Genomic DNA, 18,867 nt, shown 5'->3' on the forward strand with positions numbered 1-18,867 from the left:
TCTAGCTATCGTGGGAATCATAAGTGAGACTTAAGTTAATTACATTGTAATGTGTAAAGTAGTAGGTCAACATGACACTGCGGTAGTTAAAGACATGAGTAATTTAAGTTTTTTCTCTAGTTTTATGACCAAAATAATATAAATGATTTTTTATTGTTCATTTAAAGTTTTTATTTATTTATTTATAAATTTGATTAAAGTTTTATGCATGATTCATAAGCTTTATTTCAATATAATATTCATAAATAAAATTATTTTTTAGTTTGATATTTTTTTAAACTTATTTATTTAATTAAATTTTGTATATTCAATAAACATGAAGAAATACTAAATTTGTCAAGAACATATATTTCAGAAATAAAATTTTACATAGTATTTAAAAAAATAGAAACACATTAGAAATAAAAGATAAATATTTAAAGATATAAATTTAAAAACGTATCTTTAATAACTCATTTATTTAAAATTGAATGAATTTTAGTCAACACTTCTTAATTATAAATAATACTCTTTATTTAAATATATAAATTATTTTTAACATAAACCGTATTAAGCCAATTACAATGAATTTGTATATATACTCATTTAAATTAAACGGTTCGTAAAGTCACAACAGGTACCGGCTAATACCGGTCGCCAGATGAAACCGGGCTCAGAGTTCGCTGGCCGGATCAGCCGCAACCCCGAAATTTTGACCCGTTATATTCCCTTTAAAACGGCCATCATTCGTAACACGTTATATATTTACACGCTTAACCCTCTGTTTACGGACTGTTTTTTTTTTCAAGAGGAAGAGGGGAAGCGAGGAGAGGCGGTGATGCGCTGGTATTTCGTTGCGGCTCTTCTCACTCTCCTAACGAGTTCACAGGTTAGATATTCGGCAACCTCAAATTCGAATCTCCGCATCCTTCTCCTCCTCCGATCTCTTGATCTCTTTGATTTTCTTGCTCGTTTCGTAGGTTTACACTGTAAATTACTGAAGAAAGATTGACATGGTTGTTTGTGTACGATGCGGAAAAAAGATTTTAGTGGATTTATTTCGTGATTGATTGTGCGATGTTCTCTTATGCAGTGAGATTTAAAATGCTGAAATTGTTTTACTTGGTTTCGTTTTTCTCTCTTTTGGTTTGGTATGGTAAATTTGGCACACTTTTTGCTGTTGTTGGCAACAATCTGTGTCAAACTTCGCACAAGGAGACAATGAAGTTGCTTGCAAGTGGTAATTGGGCTTCGGAGATCTGGGAATGAAGACTCCGTAACAGTTGCGCTGATGTCTACTTTTTTTTCCTTTCTTTTAACAAATGGAATGTTTCGAGGCTCAGTGACGCTGAGTGTTTTTTTGTTGATCATGACATCTTAGAGGGACTTGCTTCCATTTTTAGTGAACAATTTTCAGTAAAGTCTTGTGCTTTTCTCTGTGTAGATCATAGGATGTCTAAAGTGTCTTTCACTTTTAAACGCATTCAGGAAAATAGTCTCTTTATGCACACTAGTTTAGCAATCAACCATATAGGAAAATATGAAATATATCCTTCTTAAGCATTTAGCTTTGAAAAATGAAGGGCTATCCATGAAATGCCTAATCAGAGGATGCCATAATGATGGAGTTTGTTTGAAAGCTAATTTAGATGGCTTGACTGAGTACAAGATGAATCCATGCAACATAACCGACTATGGTATTTGGCAGTGCGCTTCAGTTGAAGGGCATTGCCCTCCCATATGTTGTCGTTTTAGGATGGAATGAGCGTGCCCCTCTTCAGCATATTATTAGTGCCAAACTCCTATGTTTGTGTTATGATGGGTGTCTCAAGAATGCTCCACACCAATAGTTACTCATAACAAATGAGGTGCGTCAATGTGTGCTTATATTAACAGGTTGTTCCCCTCCCAAATGGTTGTTCACGTCACAGAGAATAGCTACAGAGTGCCATATTGCCACTATATTTGCCCTGGCTCAGAGACTAGCTAAAGAGTGCTATAGTGTCATATTGCCGCTGTACTTGTTCTACTTCAATGTTTCCTACTCTATATTCCTATGTCATATTGATTTATTCCAAATCTCACACGCTAGTTGCTTAGAAAATTGATTATTCATTCTCATCTTCATCATAGCTAGTAAAGTATTTTGATGAACACAATACTTGTTTTATAGTTTAATACCCATGTATTATTAATATGGATATACATATTGTTGTCTTTCTGAACTTTAAAGAATTGACAATTTAGTTTAATCGTATTTTTGGGTTCTTAAGCTTATTTTTTGTATTTGAACTTTTGTATATAGGGAGCATCATGCATGATTTCATCATTGTTAGGGTTTGTAAATGTTTTGGCCATACTTTAATGAAATTACACCAGTATTAAGAAACTTAGAACTCCACATAACTAATGGCAGAGAAGAAATAATTGCCAGAATCTCTGCTTGCATTCCAGGGAATTTTGACTACGCTATCCCAAAGCAATGGAAAGTACAGTTATGACTATGCTACCATTCCATTTCTTGCAGAAGTTTTCAAGGTAGATCTGTACAATCCTTCCAGGCCTTCTATTTTAACTTCCCATGTTTGAAAATTGTCATAAGGGCGCTTTAGTATTTCTAACCCATATGTCTTCTTGCAAATATCAGCTCGTGGTGTCTAGCTTTTTCCTTTGGAAGGAGAGCCAGTCATCTTCACCACCAAGGATGAATATGGAATGGAAGAGCATCCGTTTGTTTCCAATTCCTTCTATTATATATCTCATTCACAACAATGTCCAGTTTGCCACCTTGACTTATGTGGATCCATCGACATATCAGATAATGGGCAATCTGAAAATTGTCACAACTGGCATCTTATTCAGGTACTGGTCCAGGCTGTGCATTGTGCCCTATCCAATTTCAATTGCAGCATGGTGTCCCATCCTAATGTACAATAACTTAGCGCTTCTAGAATCTTAATTTGGAGAAATAAAAGCGGCTCACTTATTAGGGCTTGATACTTTAAATGAATATTTTCATTGCTTATTAGTTCTGTCCTTTGTAGTAGTATAGGTATTAGGTATTGTTGCACATGAAATGAGAATGCACTTGTTCTAAGGTGTCTGCTCAATCCTCTTTCTTATGTTTATATTTATTACTTATGCATTGATGGCTTATAACTATGAATTCCTTTCCTTTTGATGAGCAGGTTTTTTTTGAAGAGAAAGTTGACTACTCTTCAGTGGATGGCAATTGTTCTGCTAACTATAGGAACAACTACCAGCCAGGTTGTTTCTTCATTCTAGGGATCTATTGTTTCCTTGGTTTTGACGTTTTCTCTCTTAGTCTCAACTCTAATCTTTTGATATTTATGGCTTTCTTTTAAATTTAGTGGCCAATTATTTGATTTGTATGCATGTCCTGTGACATTTAGCTGGAATGATATTGTGAGTTATTGCATTTTCTGTTTACAGATTTTGGTTGTTAAATGTTCTTGATAAAGAACATCATTAGAAAGTCCAACTCGGTGAATGATGAATGAATTAAGTTCTCACTACCTGATTCTGGTACCGCAACCTGCTAAACTACCAAGTAATTGCAGTTATATTTCTAAAATTTCTAACACAATGCAGGTGAAAGGTTGTGGAGAGGCATCTTGTGACTCACTATTTTCAGCACCTATACAAGGTTACATGTTGGGACTCTTGTCGGCCTGTCTCTCTGCACTAGCAGGTGTTTACACAGAATACCTGATGAAGAAGAACAATGACAGCCTTTACTGGCAGAATGTCCAGTTATATACGTATGCACCTTAAATACCCTTTTGTAATTTCTGCTTTTTTGAGGGCATTTGCATTCGCTACTCAACTTTCGTAAGAACTAGAATCAGGAAATACATGGAATAAGTCATGCATAATGTTTTATTGTCAGGTTTGGTGCGATCTTTAACATGGCACGTCTTATAGTTGATGATTTTAGAGTTGAGTTTGAGAACGGACCATGGTGGCAACGCCTTCTTAATGGATACACTGTCACAACATGGCTAGTTGTATTGAACCTAGGATCTTCTGGATTATTAGTTTCATGGTTGATGAAATATGCAGACAATATTGTAAAGGTTTGTATTTTGCCTTTCTTCTATGACTTTAACGTGATTAATTAAATGCCCAAATCAAGACATGCATAAAGTAGGCATATTGATTAAGAACCTTTGATAATTGGGAAATTTAAATGAGGATTTTTAACGTCTGCACTGCAAAAGTATAACACGGTTTTATGGATTATTATGATATTTGATGTGATGTTCCTGATCTACTTTGTTTTTTAGGTACTTATCTTGTTTTTCTGATTGAGAAAATCTATTACCCTTTCTTGCTACACTTTTTTTTTTAAAAAAAAATCTGCAATCAGTCGACTTAAGAGTTTTAGCTGCAGGGTCATTGAGAACTTCCAAATCAGGGTGCCATAACTTGGGAAGTTATTCCAATCGTATATTCATGTTAATATTTCTGTGTCCTATCCGGAGAAAATTTCATCCTCTTTCTTGTACACCAATCAACATTGGTTCATCTTATACTGGCAACAAGTTGTAATCTGCTAATGATTCTTGGAATTTTCTCAACCTCCAGGTGTATTCAACTTCCATGGCGATGTTACTCACGATGCTCCTATCCATATTTCTTTTCGGTCTCAAGCTTACTTTGCAGGTAATTATGTGATCTAAAAAAGAAACAAATCACCCAAGCATTCACATAATATTATGACTTTATCTTGCAGCTTTTCTTGGGCATTATAATCTGCATGATCTCACTGCACATGTACTTTGCCCCTCCTCACATGCTCGTTGATTTACCAGTAACTGCAAAGATGGCCACAGATAACCTAAAGGAAATTGCCATCGAACGAAGGGTTGAGTCATGATTCTATCAATAAATGGACTCGAGTATTCAGTTCTGTCATACAAACAAGGTGCGGAAAGATATATAAATTTGTCCAAAGCTTGTTTGCTGTTGCAATTCAGACGGCTGTTAGATTTGTGCATCAACACTGGACAAGCAACTTCCAGTACTGGAGCATGATATGTATCAATGTTTCCAAAATTGTATCAAACTATTCTTTCACAAAAAAAGATTGCTAATGTAAATCTGAGCTTTTCTTTCAAATTTAGGATCCCTGACAACACCAAGTTCTTGCCTCTCTCTTTGAGCAGAACAGATAGAATCATGAAGTATACAAGGAAAAATACTTCATAATAGGGAAGAACAAGAGTGATGAGACAGCTGTTACTTGTGTGTGCCACAGCTATATCTAGCGTGTTTGTTCATCTACTATGCCTTCATTTATTAATTAATGTTTAGGACGCACCCACTCTATGACCCTGTGATTCATGCATAATTTGAGGTTTCAGATATCTTAATATAATAGTTTCCTGTGCCACATCAAACTAATAGCAGCTTAATATTTTTACAAAAAGTTAGTGCGTTCATGTCATTATATACGCATTCTGTTCTTGAACTGTCATTTCAGATGTCTGCATGATCTTATCTGTCTCAATCTCTTCTTCAGATCATATTTAATTAATTTGCTCCTAGATATTCATGTTCACTGGTGTATAAATACATTGGAGTGATAGATTTGCTTCCTGTTCCTGGAGAAGAGAGCATAGGAGGGGTTTCTGAGTGCAGTTCTGGTGAGTCATTATTTTCAGTTCAGTAATGTTTTTGCTTCAATCTTTTTCTATTATGCTTTCATTTTTTTTTAATGAAAAAGTAGGTTTTATTGACTTAAAAAGGCATATGTTCAGTTAGAAAGGCTCTTGTGTAGGATTTCATGTCTCAGTTTCATTAATTTTATTATTTTCATTTGTTCTTCAGCAGATGAAATGATGGTTCAGTGCTATATTTCTATCATTTTAGAGATTTTTTTTTTAAAAAGAAAAACCTAACCTGTTTTTAGATTTTTTTTTCCTTTACCACTGTACTCTCTTGAGACTAGAATTTAGATAAAAAAACATCTTGAAATTTTAAGTTTTTTTTTCATAATTTTTATAGTAAATGATTGATTATTTGATCTCAGAAAGAATATACAGATTGGAAATAAAAAAGGAATTAATTTGAGGGACAGAACTTAAGTACCACTTCTGTTTCTTTAGTTTCTATTTGCCCACTTTCTTAGAATTTTCGTGTTTGGATCCTTTGTTGTAATTTCGCAAAGAACACTAAAAACTATCTGGAAAAAAATAGTATATATATATATATATATGGAACAGAACCATAATATTTTCTCTCTCTTTTTTTTAAAAGAATTTCTTGCAAGTTTTAAAATTATCAAAATATTCTTAATATTTTTCAAATTCTTATCTTTTCTTCCCTTATCATTAACACGTTATCAAAATATATATATTTTTTAAAAAATATTTTTACGAGTAGTTTGGTAACATAATCATCCTTTTTGAGTGAATTGAGGAACATTTTGAAAATAAATATAGCTTTAAAGAGCTACTTGAAAATTTCGCAGCGGTCAGCCAGAATCATCGCCACAGCTGGCACGACAGATTTGCGGCAGCCGAGATGGACACGTCGAGAGATCTCGGCCGTGCGACGCACATTTTTGGAAATCTGGACCGTTCGTTTTATGAAACCGGTCAGACTGTTTCGTGGTCCCCTGTAGCGCCGATCGCGCGTTTCTCGACTCGTCTCGTTGTCGCCGTGTTGCAATCGAGGCCTTCGAGCTGGGGATCCCCGCGACGACGAGCGCCAGATTTGGGCGCTCCTTTTTTTTCGCTGGAACGAAGCATCTCACGGGATCTGTTTCCATCGCAAAAAAAAAAAAAAAAAAAGCAATGGAGCAGCGCGGTGGCAAAAAATCTCTCTGGCAGTCTGCATTCTTCCCGAAGAGCGAAGGATCCCCTCCGCTCGCGGCGGAAGCTTCCCGTCCGCGAAATCGGTCGCTCTTCGGCGCCATTAGATAGTAGGAGGTTCATTTTCAGAGTAGGAACAAGAAACCCTTTTCTAGTGAAGGTATCTATACTGATTCCGCTTCGCTCTCGCATTAGGTTTTCTCCTCCGATGCGTCGATATAAAATCACATTTTGCAGTTCAGGAGGATCCATCCTTTTCAAAGTCGTTGTTCTTGACTAGTTTGGCTATTGATAATGAGAGTTATTGGAGGGCATTCACTTGCTAGATTTTGTTGATGCATAGTTACCTGAATGGCTGAATCAGTGCAGTTAGTTTGTCCCTTACCACTAGATGAATAGAGCAAATCGCATGTAAAGAATCTTAGTTAGATTATTATTATTTTTTTTGTCAATTATACATTTTGATCCATGAGAGTTAGATATTTGACTAAACAGAATGCTAATGGCTGTTTTCTGTAACATATCCAATCATCTCATTCTCTTGGATTTTAGACAGGCTTACTTGTATTGTTTGGCAATCTTACATACACTAGGTCAATAAAATAAAATAAAAAAGATCAATTAATTCTGAGGAAGATTTTTTTTCCTAACCCCTACTGTCCATTTTCACTGAAGATAATTTGGCTAGTGAAGAAACAGCAGTTCACTTGTTTTTCGTTAGTGAAGTAGCAACAAAAGGACACACATTATTGCAATAAGTGTTTTTTGAACTCTCGGAGTGCAAATTTCATTGTCGAGAGTTGGTTAGAATGGACTTCTTCCATATCTATTGTCATAACTTTCTCTTTTAATTCCTTTGCCCAAGTTTGGATTTATATTCTATAGATGAACAGTTGTGAGATCATTTTGAGGCTTTGAGCAATGGAAAGTCTAACTGGAACAGCTTATTTAGCTGTTACTTCTCTGTGGGAGATGAATTCAGAATACTTGTAATTAGTGCCATAACTGAATCTGTAGTACTGTGAACAGAAGTAACTACCAGCAGCTTGTGTTATATGCTGTGTTTTTGCAACATTCTCAAGTTGTAACTGAATTTTGTAAATAGCCTTCATTCATGCTTATGTATATATGTTCGTATACTTTAGCGATCTTTGTTCACCGACTTTTGTTTTTCTGATACTCATAGGTGCCCCCCTTTTGTGTGTAGGTTTCAAGATTATATGGATGGTAAAGAAAACCTAAGCTCCACAAAGGAGAGTTCTGATTCTGAGAGGCTTCCATCTATTTTCAAGTACATTGCATCTAATTCGATTTCTGGGTTTGATACAACTCCAAGTCCTCGAAGTGACACTGCACATTTTGAAGTAAGTCATGTACTCTTTTGCTTGCTAGTTTCTATCTACCAATAATCAGCGTAACCAATCTATGTTAGCCTCAAATAGGAATGTAGCCACTTTAACATGAGCGGGATTAATTCACCCCACTTGAAAATATACTTTGTAGTTTATACAATAACAGAAAATACATTAGATCAACCCTAACAATCATATTGCTAGGTCACTAATCTCAATTATTTGGGATAAACTACATGTATCTCGATTGAGTTCTATGCAAGACTATCGTAGTGTTGTTTAGATGTCTTAAATAACTTTTGGTCTCTATTTGTTTGTTAGTCATCCTTGTGGTTCTATTCACTGATGCTCATTTAATTAATCGTCTCAAAATTTAAGAATTCAATGTTTTTTACATGTGAATACTTTGCCCATAGGTTAGTTGATTTCAACCATTATTTTTTCATTCTAGTTAAAAGACATTTCTGTTGGCTGTTTCCACATTTTAGGTGCCAGAAGTTATTGTAGATGACATACAAGAACGACCGGATAGTGTGGTCTTACCGACTTCACAACATCAAACGGGTGGGCTTTCTCATGCACATTCCATTTCAATCAGCATGCCTTCATCACCTACAGTGTTTCGGGCAGAACATTCGTATGGCGAGCTAAAAAATCATGTGACTGCTAACTCTTGTGTGCGTCAAAAAACGGAAGGCAAGTTTCACTCTCAACCGATGTCAGTTGGAAGGTCCTACATTATAGCTACTCCCGATGTCCTAACTGAGAACAATAAATTTAAGGACAAACGATATGATTCTTTCAAGACTTGGTCTGGAAAATTTGAAAAGCAGATATCTAACCTACGCGGTAAGCCACCAGAACCTGAGATAGAAAATTTGACAAAGAATACTAAACGAGAGGTTGTGCCTGCACACCGCTTCTTTGATGCATTGGAAGGACCTGAACTTGACAAGCTAAAGGTATGTTTTGTACTTGTCACTGTGAACAGAAGATTAGGAGCTGTAACATTTTATCTGCATCAATGCAATTCTTAGATGAGTGGCATACCATTGATATTTTGCAGGCATCAGAGGTGTTGGTTCTTCCTGAAGATAAAAAGTGGCCTTTTCTTCTCCGCTTTCCTGTGTCCTCCTTCGGTATATGCCTTGGCGTTAGTAGCCAAGCTATCCTGTGGAAGACATTGGCTACATCATCATCCACAAGTTTTCTTCATTTTGGTCTGACCGTCAACCTTGTTCTGTGGTGTCTTTCACTTGCGTTACTAGGCATCATTTCATCTATCTATATTCTGAAGATCATTTTATACTTTGAGGCTGTCCTTCGCGAGTACTATCATCCCATCCGAGTTAACTTCTTCTTTGCTCCATGGATATCTTGTCTCTTCTTAGCCATTGGTATACCGTCTTCAATTGGTATCAAGCTTCATGCAGCTCTATGGTATGTGTTAATGGGTCCAATTTTCCTACTCGAGCTTAAAATATATGGCCAATGGATGTCTGGAGGGCGACGAAGGTTATCAAAAGTTGCAAATCCATCGAACCACCTGTCGATCGTGGGAAATTTTGTAGGCGCTTTGCTTGGTGCCTCTATGGGGCTTAAAGAAGGGCCTATCTTCTTCTTTGCAGTCGGGCTGGCTCATTATTGTGTACTCTTTGTGACTCTTTACCAGAGGCTTCCAACAAATGAAACGCTACCCAAGGATCTTCATCCGGTTTTCTTTCTGTTTGTAGCAGCCCCTAGTGTTGCTAGCATGGCATGGGCCAAAATAACTGGGGAGTTTGGATTTGGTTCGAGGATTGCTTACTTCATTGCACTCTTCCTATATGCTTCTCTTGTAAGTCTCTCTCACAGATCAACTTATTTTTGTCCTATGTTGTGTTTACTTGGAGAATCAGAAGGAGAAAAGAAAAGGATTTTAGTATCTTACTTTCACTCTATTCTTTCTTCTTGTTTACTTAGAATCTAAAAGAAAGAGGCAATATTAATTACTCATTTGTGTTTATTAAATACTCAAAACTCATGTACATCTATTTCTGCCCGATTAGAGAGAAATTTGAGGTAGAGAAATCAGGCAGCAATGAATTGCTTCCTCTCTATTTTCTAGTAAACAAGAGAAATTAGTGATCCTAGTTTTTTTTACCTTTCTTTTCTTTCCTACTCCTGTCAAGCAAACACAATATAAGTTGTAGTTTCTACTTTTGCTTCCATCTAATATCTTGTTGTTCACCTTTGCAGGCTGTTCGCATTAACTTCTTTCGCGGTTTTAGGTACTACTCGCTCTCCACCTTAGTTGTCGTTTTTGCTACTTTGCTGTTCTTATTCCCAACCAATCATTTAGGTTCTCACTTGCTTGGTGGGCGTACACTTTTCCAATGACGGGTGCCTCTATTGCTACAATTCGATACTCGGTCGAAGTCACAAACATATTCACTCGGATTTTATCAATTGCACTCACAGCCATATCCGTCATAACTGTGGCATCTCTTCTAACTTCGACTATGGTTCATGCATTTGTGCTTCGCGACCTTTTCCCAAACGACATTGCCATTGCCATTTCCGGAAGCAAGATAAACCCGAACAAAATGGATTTGCCTATACAAACATCGAGCGCAAATGCTAGCGACAATGGAGCTTGTCAATCTGCGAGTAATGGAGATCATACTGGAACGCTATCAAGCGAACCAAAAGGGCCTACGCTTGTTTGAACAAAACATGAATGAGTTGACCTTAAGCATTATGGTGATGAATGATATCTTTGACATGCGATCAGACCCGAATATCGTATTGTTCAACTAGCTCGTGAGTTGCGGTAACTTTGTTTACTGTGATACGAACAGGGGATGAAGATCGTAAAATATGGAATATGATCAAAAGTTGATATGCTTTTTATTGTGAGCTCTATTTGTAATTAGTTGATTATTATGAATAAAAGAGATTTTAATATTTAGGAATAGAGGAATTTTAGTATTTTAAAAAATATTTTTAAAAAATTAATAAAACTATCAAAGTGGTCTATGTTTCTAAATCTTATCATTTCATCCTAACCATTAATATGGTTAATTCAGTTATTAATTTATATTTTTGATTTAATTTTTAAGGAAAATTAAAAGGGCATCTTAAATTTTATAAATCATAGAACTTTTTTTTTTCAAAAAAATTAGTTTTAAACGTTATTAAAATCATTTTAAAATAATTGTATAAATTATTTGTAGATGTTATAATCCTAAACTCATTTTAAATACATTATATTATCTACTAGATGATTTTTATACGGTAATTTTTATGTAAATCTTAAATCCTAAACTACATTAAATATATTGTAATACTAGATGAAAGGACATTTTAAAAATAAAATCATGAAAAAAAGTCTATTTATTTATATACTTTTTTTAAAAAGCGCTCATATGTTTCTCTTAATTTTGGGATGTTGTTTTAAGTTTTGCCCGTAATTCTTTGAGTTGATTTTCTATTTGTTTCGCATTTCGGTTTTGCATGGAGCGTTGACTTCATTTCTTCACGAACAAACAAAGGAGGGGCCTTTTTTTTTTCAACATCTTAAAACTGAAGAAATAATAAAAAAATTCCAATCTTTCATGCATAATTGCAAAAATTGTCAAACATTTATTCTCGAAGCTAATTCATTTCTAAGCATACGATTTCAACTTTAATAATAATAGTAATAATTATTATTATTATTAATGTTCTTCGAGAAAATTTATAGATGGACTCCTAAACCGAACAAAACTTCATTTATAAAATAATATTTAAAAAATAACATATTACTTTTTTTTTTAATGTATGGAAAGAAAAGATGATATCACTTACTGTGAGTGGTCAGTGGTCAGGGCAGTTTTTTCTGTTCTTAAATACTCAAATATCAAATATTTTATATTTATTAAAACCTAATATCCCCATCAAGTCATTAATATAAATGGTCAAAACATACATACATTATTAAATTTCGATTTCAAAATCACATGTTACAATACTCAATACCTTAACCTGCACCGTCTGAGGAAGACAATAATAATCTATACATAAAACATATAAAATGGAGATCTTGTTCATAAACATTACGATAATTACAGTCCAAAAATGGGGTTGAATTGGAATTTTAAAACAAATGAGATCGGATTGAACCGGAAGGGTTCGGCCGGTTCTTAATGTTATGACGAAATGAAGTCAACAGAGTAGGCTACGAGGGCCCTATTCGATTTGGTAGGATCTGATGTTATCTTCCAGACACAGAATATGTTGTATGTCTCATCATCTGCTCAACGTAAGCAAAGATTCCCAGAGCGATTCAACTTTTCAACGGTGGACTGTGGACGGAGTCAGAGAGCTAACTTTTATTTCTGTTTCGCTGCGTCGGAAGTGATCGCATGCACTCGAGAAAAAAAGGACGCATCGAGACTAAAGACGAGGAGAAGGCGCCACAGCGCCATGTCCACTTCCTCCTCGCCGCCGCCGCCGGCCTCCTCCCCCTCGCCGGCGGCTGCACCGCCTGATCCATCGTCTCCGATTCCCACCTCTCCGCCTCCGGCGTCGCCCTCTCCACCCCCACCCCCACCATTCCCGATTCTCAGCCTGCGGCCTCCCCGCAGCCTTCCAGCCCGCCCGCCCCTCCTCCTCATCCGTCTTCGAATCCGCCTCCTCCAGCTGGTCGATCTCCTTCGCCTCCATCGCCGCGTGTGACTCCGTCTCCTCCGTCGCCGAGACCGCACCCTCCTCCGTCTCCGCGCTCGCCACCGCCGCACTCGTCGTCGAGCTTGGTACCGACGCCGGTCGTGGTCGGAGTCGCGGTTGGAGGTGTACTTATCCTATTTCTTCTGAGCTTCCTATGCGTTTATTGTCGGAAAAAGAAGCGCCTGCCGCCGCTACTGTCCCCGCACCACCCGGCCCATTACTACGAAGGTTCGCTTCCGTCTACTCCTGCAAGAAAACGTCCGACCATGTTAATTCGACACTAATTTCTGAAAAAAATTGTTTTTTTTTAAAATTCTAACATTACATATAGATGAATAATCTCAAGCGAAAAACACTGAAATCTAGATTGGTTCTGCTTCACTGTTCTTCCATAAATCTATCTTCTATCATCTTTATTTTAGAACTGTTTTTTATTTTGTTAGGTTTTACTGTAAGAAAATTTCTTTCTCTGTAGTTTCCCTTACCATTTAAACAGGGGAATATGTACATATGATGTATAACTTGTTAGTTGGTAGGTAGATTGTTGTCCAATGAAACTAAGAATTTTATGTGAGAGACGGAGATTCAGATCGTCATTGGGAATTCAGGATTTTTGTGCATATCCATGAGATCTAGTTGTTGGTGAAAAAGAAAAATATATAAACAGAATAGAACAAAAGTCCGGTCTAAGTCTTATGGCCTAAGCAACTGCAAGATGTATTCCAAGCTGTCTTTTTGTGAGAATGGTTGATGCATATGACTTTAAATTTGAATTTTGCAACAGCTGATGGATTCTGGTATATTGTCAACCAAATCAGATAGAGAAACCTCACCAAACTTATTACTAGTCTTGTGACAGAGACATGGAGAGAAAATTAGATGAGAGGGTAACAAGTTTCTTGGATAACTACCAAAGGTTATGTTTCAAGTCAGTGAAGCATTAGAAATACAGAAGATATAATGCATCAACGTGTTTCACCATTGATTCCACAAATCTGTTATCTCCTCCTTTGGTGGAGGAATCTTGAATCCTTGATGAACATTCTAAGCTGTCGTTTCTATGTTTCGGAGGATGAATTCTTGAACTCACGTGAGACTCAATTAAACTTGCCATAGCTAAGCAATATAGGGTGGTGTAGAATTTCCTCCATCATGTTGTTGCATAACAGCAGTGGAAAAGTTTATTGAGGATGTGTATTATTGAAGGTATTAAGTTAATGTAAGAGCCGAACGATTTCTGTCTACTTTAGCAACTAAGATTCACATTTCACAGGTGCTAACTTCATTCAGTTGCATATCTGGAGTTATAATTGGCATTCTTACTATTTTTGTTGAGGAGAACTGTAGTCATTAATGTTTAGTCATTGCTTTGGAGTATCTTTTTAGTTGCATTGTGGAATTTGTATCAATCAAGATCTTGAACTGTTTGAGTGTGTTGGTTTTTCAGATGACTGGTATGGTGCATATTTGCAGAAACAAAACCATGCTTCATCTCTACAAGATCATGGTGTCAAAGTGCCTCCTCGACCTCCTCCTCCTCTACCAACAGTTTGTTTGCTTCCTCCACACTCACCTGGTCCTCTTCCGACTCCACCTCTGAATAAGATCGGCAGCACTGGAGGTTCTGGGTCCAACTATTCTGGGTCTGATGTACCACTTGCATCTCCATCTCCTGATGTTTCTCTAAGCTTCTCAAGATGTACCTTCACTTATGAAGAGATGGCTATGGCAACAGATGGTTTCTCTGATGCAAATCTCCTTGGGCAAGGTGGTTTTGGTTATGTACACAGAGGAGTACTTGCCAATGGCAAGGAAGTTGCGATTAAACAGTTGAAAATTGGAAGTGGACAGGGTGAGCGTGAATTCCAGGCTGAGGTTGAGATAATAACTCGGGTTCATCACAGGCATCTTGTTTCACTGGTTGGATATTGCATCTCTGGTGGCAAGAGGCTGCTTGTTTATGAATATGTTCCTAACAATACTCTGGATTTTCATCTGCACGGTAAGCCACTGGAGTTTCAAATTTTTAATCATATCCTATTGTTTCGAGTACAACTACTGTTTCATCGTTTGTAGCATAAACCATTTTAAAATCTAATCGATAAAACAGTGGAATCTTTGTTAAAGCAAATCCTCCAAGTGTTTTATTTTTCCAGATTGCCAATTTTACTTGCATGACAATAGTGGATTGGTGATATTGAAGTGTTTATTACTTATAAAAATTGATTACTGGTTGCTATGTTATTAACTTTATTAATGTTGACAATTTGATTTAGTGATTTGCTTAACAAATTCAAAATACAAATTTCCATAATTTTACAGGTGACACAAACAACAAGAATATTATTATTGATACAATAATAGACCTAGTTTTTTTTATCATTGTAATTCCCTACTTTGTTTTTAAGATGAGACATAGTTTCATGTGATAGCACTCCCCTTTTTAGAACAATGTTAAGATGTGACAATATTTTATATGCTACTTTTCCACCACTAGTTGATTTTGTTTCGCACTTGTTCATTTTAATTTAAATTTCTATCTTGACGCCATGTCTTTTCGTCTAAAGGTAGAATATTTTTCAGGGAAAGGTCGACCAACTATGGAATGGCCTGCTCGTTGGAAAATTGCATTAGGTTCTGCAAAAGGGCTGGCATATTTGCATGAGGACTGTGAGTCACACATAACTTTTCCTCACTGAATTTGTTTCTTTTGCGCATGATGAAGAATTCTTGATCTTCAGGTCACCCTAAGATTATTCACCGTGATATAAAGGCATCCAATATTCTCATTGACTACAAGTTCGAGCCTAAGGCAAGCACCTAGTCTAGCTTATCATGTCTACTTATCGACATAAACCCTAATGATTGACCTCATGTATTTGGCATTGTATGTTTTTCGATAGCTTCTTGTTTGTTCTCCAAAGGGCATTTAGTGAATGCTCACTTTTCGTATCTGGTTGTGCAGGTTGCAGATTTCGGGCTTGCTAAGTTTGCTTCTGATAACAATACTCATGTTTCTACTAGGGTTATGGGAACCTTTGGGTGTGTTAAAGTTCCACACCTTTAATTCATGTTCGGTCTTTGCAATACTCATGTTTGATCTAATAGCCATATCTTACTGAAAGCTGGATCCTTACATCAGATTATTGAACACATTCTGCTCTTTACTTCCAACTGTTGAAGATTATGTAGCACTTTTTAGATTTCTCCTAAATCATAATAACAAATACAAGCTTGTGAATCTGTGATGCCCACTACAAAGTTTAGTTGCTCATGACCTTTATATCCTACTTTAACCTGTAACTTCTTCGTTATTTCAGTTATTTGGCTCCTGAATATGCATCTTCAGGTAAACTCACTGATAAATCAGATGTCTTTTCATTTGGTGTAATGCTCCTGGAGCTAATCACCGGGCACCAGCCTCTTGTTTCTTCCCGATCTAAGTTCTTGGACGATAGTTTAGTTGAATGGGTACTTGTTCTTCACACTGAATCTTTTTCCTACCCCATATTAAAGTGTATAACGATATTGCTTCTGCTGACTTTTTCATACCTGCAGGCAAGACCATTGCTCACTGGAGCTCTTGAGGATGGCAATTACGATTCCCTTATTGATCCAAAGCTAGGAAATGATTTTAATCCAAATGAGATGACTTGCATGATTGCTTGTGCTGCTGCTTGTGTGCAGCATTCAGCACGGCGACGCCCAAAGATGAGTCAGGTGTTGTTTCTTTGCTTCGTGCATCTCTCAATGAAAATTTTCCATGAAGTTCTTTGAATTTTGTCGAGCTGTGACATTTAACATAAAAAATTGTATGTGCTTGCATTATTTGTTCTTGAATTTGAAGTCTAGCCTTCTTTTCTTTTCCGTTTTTGGTAAGAATTTGTTATGATTTGTCGATTGAATAGCTAGCAACTACTGGTGTCTTTACACGATAAGAGTGTGTATTTCGTTTCTCTGAAGTGTAGCAACTATTGAATGTTTTTTTCATCTCATTCTTTGTGATGTTAGAGAAGTTAGTTGCTGTTTCTACTCGATAATACTATTCCTCCTGAGTTGTAAATATAAGAGTAAGAGTGTTCTGTTTCACTGAAGTCTAGTAATAGTCGTCTATCATATATTTTTTCACCTCATTCTTCACAATATCGAGAAATTTATCGCTGTTTCTACTAGATTATTACTAATCCTATCCAGTGGTAAGTCCAAAAATTTGTATTCTGTTAGTGTAAAGTCTAATGAGTAGTAACTGTCTTCAATTTACGACATCACAAAAGCTTCTACTGTTTCTGCAAGATCATTACTAACACTATCAAATGGTAAATCTATCAGATTGTCCGAGCTTTGCAAGGAGACGTCGTTCTCGAAGATCTAAATGAACAAACAACCCCTGCTCACAATAGTTCAGAGCTCGAGTCTGGCCAGTACAATGACAACATGAAGTTTAGAAAGGTGGCATTGGCACCTCAAGAGAATGCGAGCAGTGAGTACTCTCAGAGGACCAGCGAAAACAACCGGAATCCATTGTCTTCGAACTGTGAAAACCAGCAGACACAAGAGATCGAGGCGAGCAACAAGAACGACAGCTATGGTTCGTCCGGCAGCAGCTTGTGAGAAACACTTTGTAGCTCCATTTGTGAAGGCTCAGTCAATCTTAATTCCATGCACCATTCTTCCATTCGATAAGCATAAACAGTTTGTATATAATAAACATATTATTTAGGAATTAATCATACAAATTTCATATTTGTTGTAATTAGGTATTTAGTTTTATATGAATGGACGTCGCTAAACATCCTGTTATATAAAGTTGAATGTTGGACTTTGATTTAAGTAAACCAGTTATTGATGAGAGTTATAGAGATGAAAATATTAAGGTAAGATGTCTAACGCATGTATATAATACTAAATAAAAATATTAGTGAGAAAGTTAGGATTGTATCTATTGATGAAAAATTTTAGAAGACACGTTTAAAATGGTATGTGTATTTAGAAAACTTATAAAATTATTACAAATATACTAATTACGTTAGGAAGATAAAGATAAAAAAATTTGATTAGTAATAATACTAAATTAGGATAAAATTTATTTAAATAAAACTTATAATATAATTAGGGATATAGCTCAGTAGAGTAGAAATATCATATAATTGACCTTAGTTTTTTTTAATCCAGTATTCAGTTCTTGTGAGCTAGTTAATTTCGGAATGGACGGTTTGATCTCACATTCTCCCTACCAAGTAAATTTAGAAAACATGATTGCCTTTGATGTGACAATCTAACATCACTAATAGTTCAATCACCGTAAATGCGTCTTGTGTGGAAATTAAATCCTAATTGCGTCTTGTGTGGAAATTAAATCCTAATTGCTTGGGAATACATCTGCCACTTACTACTATACAGTCCTGGTATAATACTTAGTTATTATGGTTGTATCTAATTTGTCTAATGAAATGATAAAATGTGAAGATATTTTGTTTAAAGTTAAATTAAAGGGAGCAAATTGAAATTTTCTCAAACAATAACTGATCGCCAACGTACCATTTCGTCGTTCTCGGACCGGGCCCACCTTAAACGTAGTTAAGTTATCCGATCACAGTGCCGGCAGGTTTGTGGGTTACTCGTAATCTTGATCTTCTAAGTATAGGATTATTCCCTTGAACTTCTGATCAACACGTACGATATCTGTGTGCTGCAGTAATTGTTGGGCTCCTATGACTTTGATGGCGTCATTACTATGTTTGTGGAGACACTTAGGCTCTTCTCTGCTGGATCTTAGAGCGTACGGTAAATTCGAATGGCCTGAGAAGACGATCTACCTATTAATTGATATTTTGATAGGATTAATTCCTGTTATGTAACTTCATAATTGGTAGATGAAATAGTCATTATCTTCCTACTTGTTGACATGTGGTACGGTGATAAAGAAGAGCCACCAAGTATTGGTAAGGGCGGAGATAGTAACTAACGTGGAAGTTAAAGTCAGAACGATCAATGCTAGAGAATCAACG

The 18,867-nt window shown here is 36.3% G+C and overlaps 4 protein-coding genes across 7 annotated transcripts; all 4 read left to right on the forward strand.

Annotated features, from left to right (window-relative positions):
* Positions 1-768: 768 nt before the first annotated feature.
* On the forward strand, positions 769-5,334 carry LOC122008721 (CMP-sialic acid transporter 1-like). Of its 2 annotated transcripts, none has more exons than XM_042564553.1 (8): positions 769-868; positions 2,396-2,517; positions 2,627-2,841; positions 3,168-3,246; positions 3,592-3,761; positions 3,890-4,076; positions 4,588-4,665; positions 4,736-5,334. In XM_042564553.1, exons 3-8 carry the CDS (start codon positions 2,684-2,686, stop codon positions 4,877-4,879), a joined length of 816 nt encoding a protein of 271 aa, XP_042420487.1. In that variant the 5' UTR covers positions 769-868; positions 2,396-2,517; positions 2,627-2,683; the 3' UTR covers positions 4,880-5,334. The 2 variants fall into 2 exon arrangements, with proteins under 2 accessions (XP_042420487.1, XP_042420486.1); XM_042564552.1 differs by having other exon boundaries at positions 773-868; positions 2,434-2,517.
* Positions 5,335-5,436: 102 nt separating this feature from the next.
* Positions 5,437-11,102, forward strand: LOC122008719 (S-type anion channel SLAH2-like). 2 transcript variants are annotated; one of them, XM_042564549.1, is made up of 6 exons: positions 5,437-5,648; positions 8,026-8,182; positions 8,659-9,132; positions 9,237-10,007; positions 10,409-10,440; positions 10,512-11,102. In XM_042564549.1, exons 2-6 carry the CDS (start codon positions 8,039-8,041, stop codon positions 10,876-10,878), a joined length of 1,788 nt encoding a protein of 595 aa, XP_042420483.1. In that variant the 5' UTR covers positions 5,437-5,648; positions 8,026-8,038; the 3' UTR covers positions 10,879-11,102. The 2 variants fall into 2 exon arrangements, with proteins under 2 accessions (XP_042420483.1, XP_042420482.1); XM_042564548.1 differs by lacking the exon at positions 5,437-5,648 and adding an exon at positions 6,579-6,978.
* A 1,514-nt stretch (positions 11,103-12,616) lies between these two features.
* On the forward strand, positions 12,617-14,459 carry LOC122010735 (acrosin-like). The gene is made up of 2 exons (XM_042567227.1): positions 12,617-12,835; positions 14,307-14,459. Exons 1-2 carry the CDS (start codon positions 12,617-12,619, stop codon positions 14,457-14,459), a joined length of 372 nt encoding a protein of 123 aa, XP_042423161.1.
* LOC122008720 (proline-rich receptor-like protein kinase PERK1) lies at positions 12,686-17,696 on the forward strand. 2 transcript variants are annotated; one of them, XM_042564551.1, is made up of 8 exons: positions 12,970-13,087; positions 14,333-14,861; positions 15,443-15,529; positions 15,601-15,671; positions 15,825-15,901; positions 16,180-16,330; positions 16,418-16,579; positions 17,189-17,695. In XM_042564551.1, exons 2-8 carry the CDS (start codon positions 14,579-14,581, stop codon positions 17,468-17,470), a joined length of 1,113 nt encoding a protein of 370 aa, XP_042420485.1. In that variant the 5' UTR covers positions 12,970-13,087; positions 14,333-14,578; the 3' UTR covers positions 17,471-17,695. The 2 variants fall into 2 exon arrangements, with proteins under 2 accessions (XP_042420484.1, XP_042420485.1); XM_042564550.1 differs by having other exon boundaries at positions 12,686-13,087; positions 14,307-14,861; positions 16,180-16,579; positions 17,189-17,696.
* Positions 17,697-18,867: the final 1,171 nt, after the last annotated feature.

The sequence above is a fragment of the Zingiber officinale genome, chromosome 8A (genome assembly GCF_018446385.1).
Source record: "Zingiber officinale cultivar Zhangliang chromosome 8A, Zo_v1.1, whole genome shotgun sequence".
Lineage (NCBI taxonomy): Eukaryota > Viridiplantae > Streptophyta > Magnoliopsida > Zingiberales > Zingiberaceae > Zingiber > Zingiber officinale.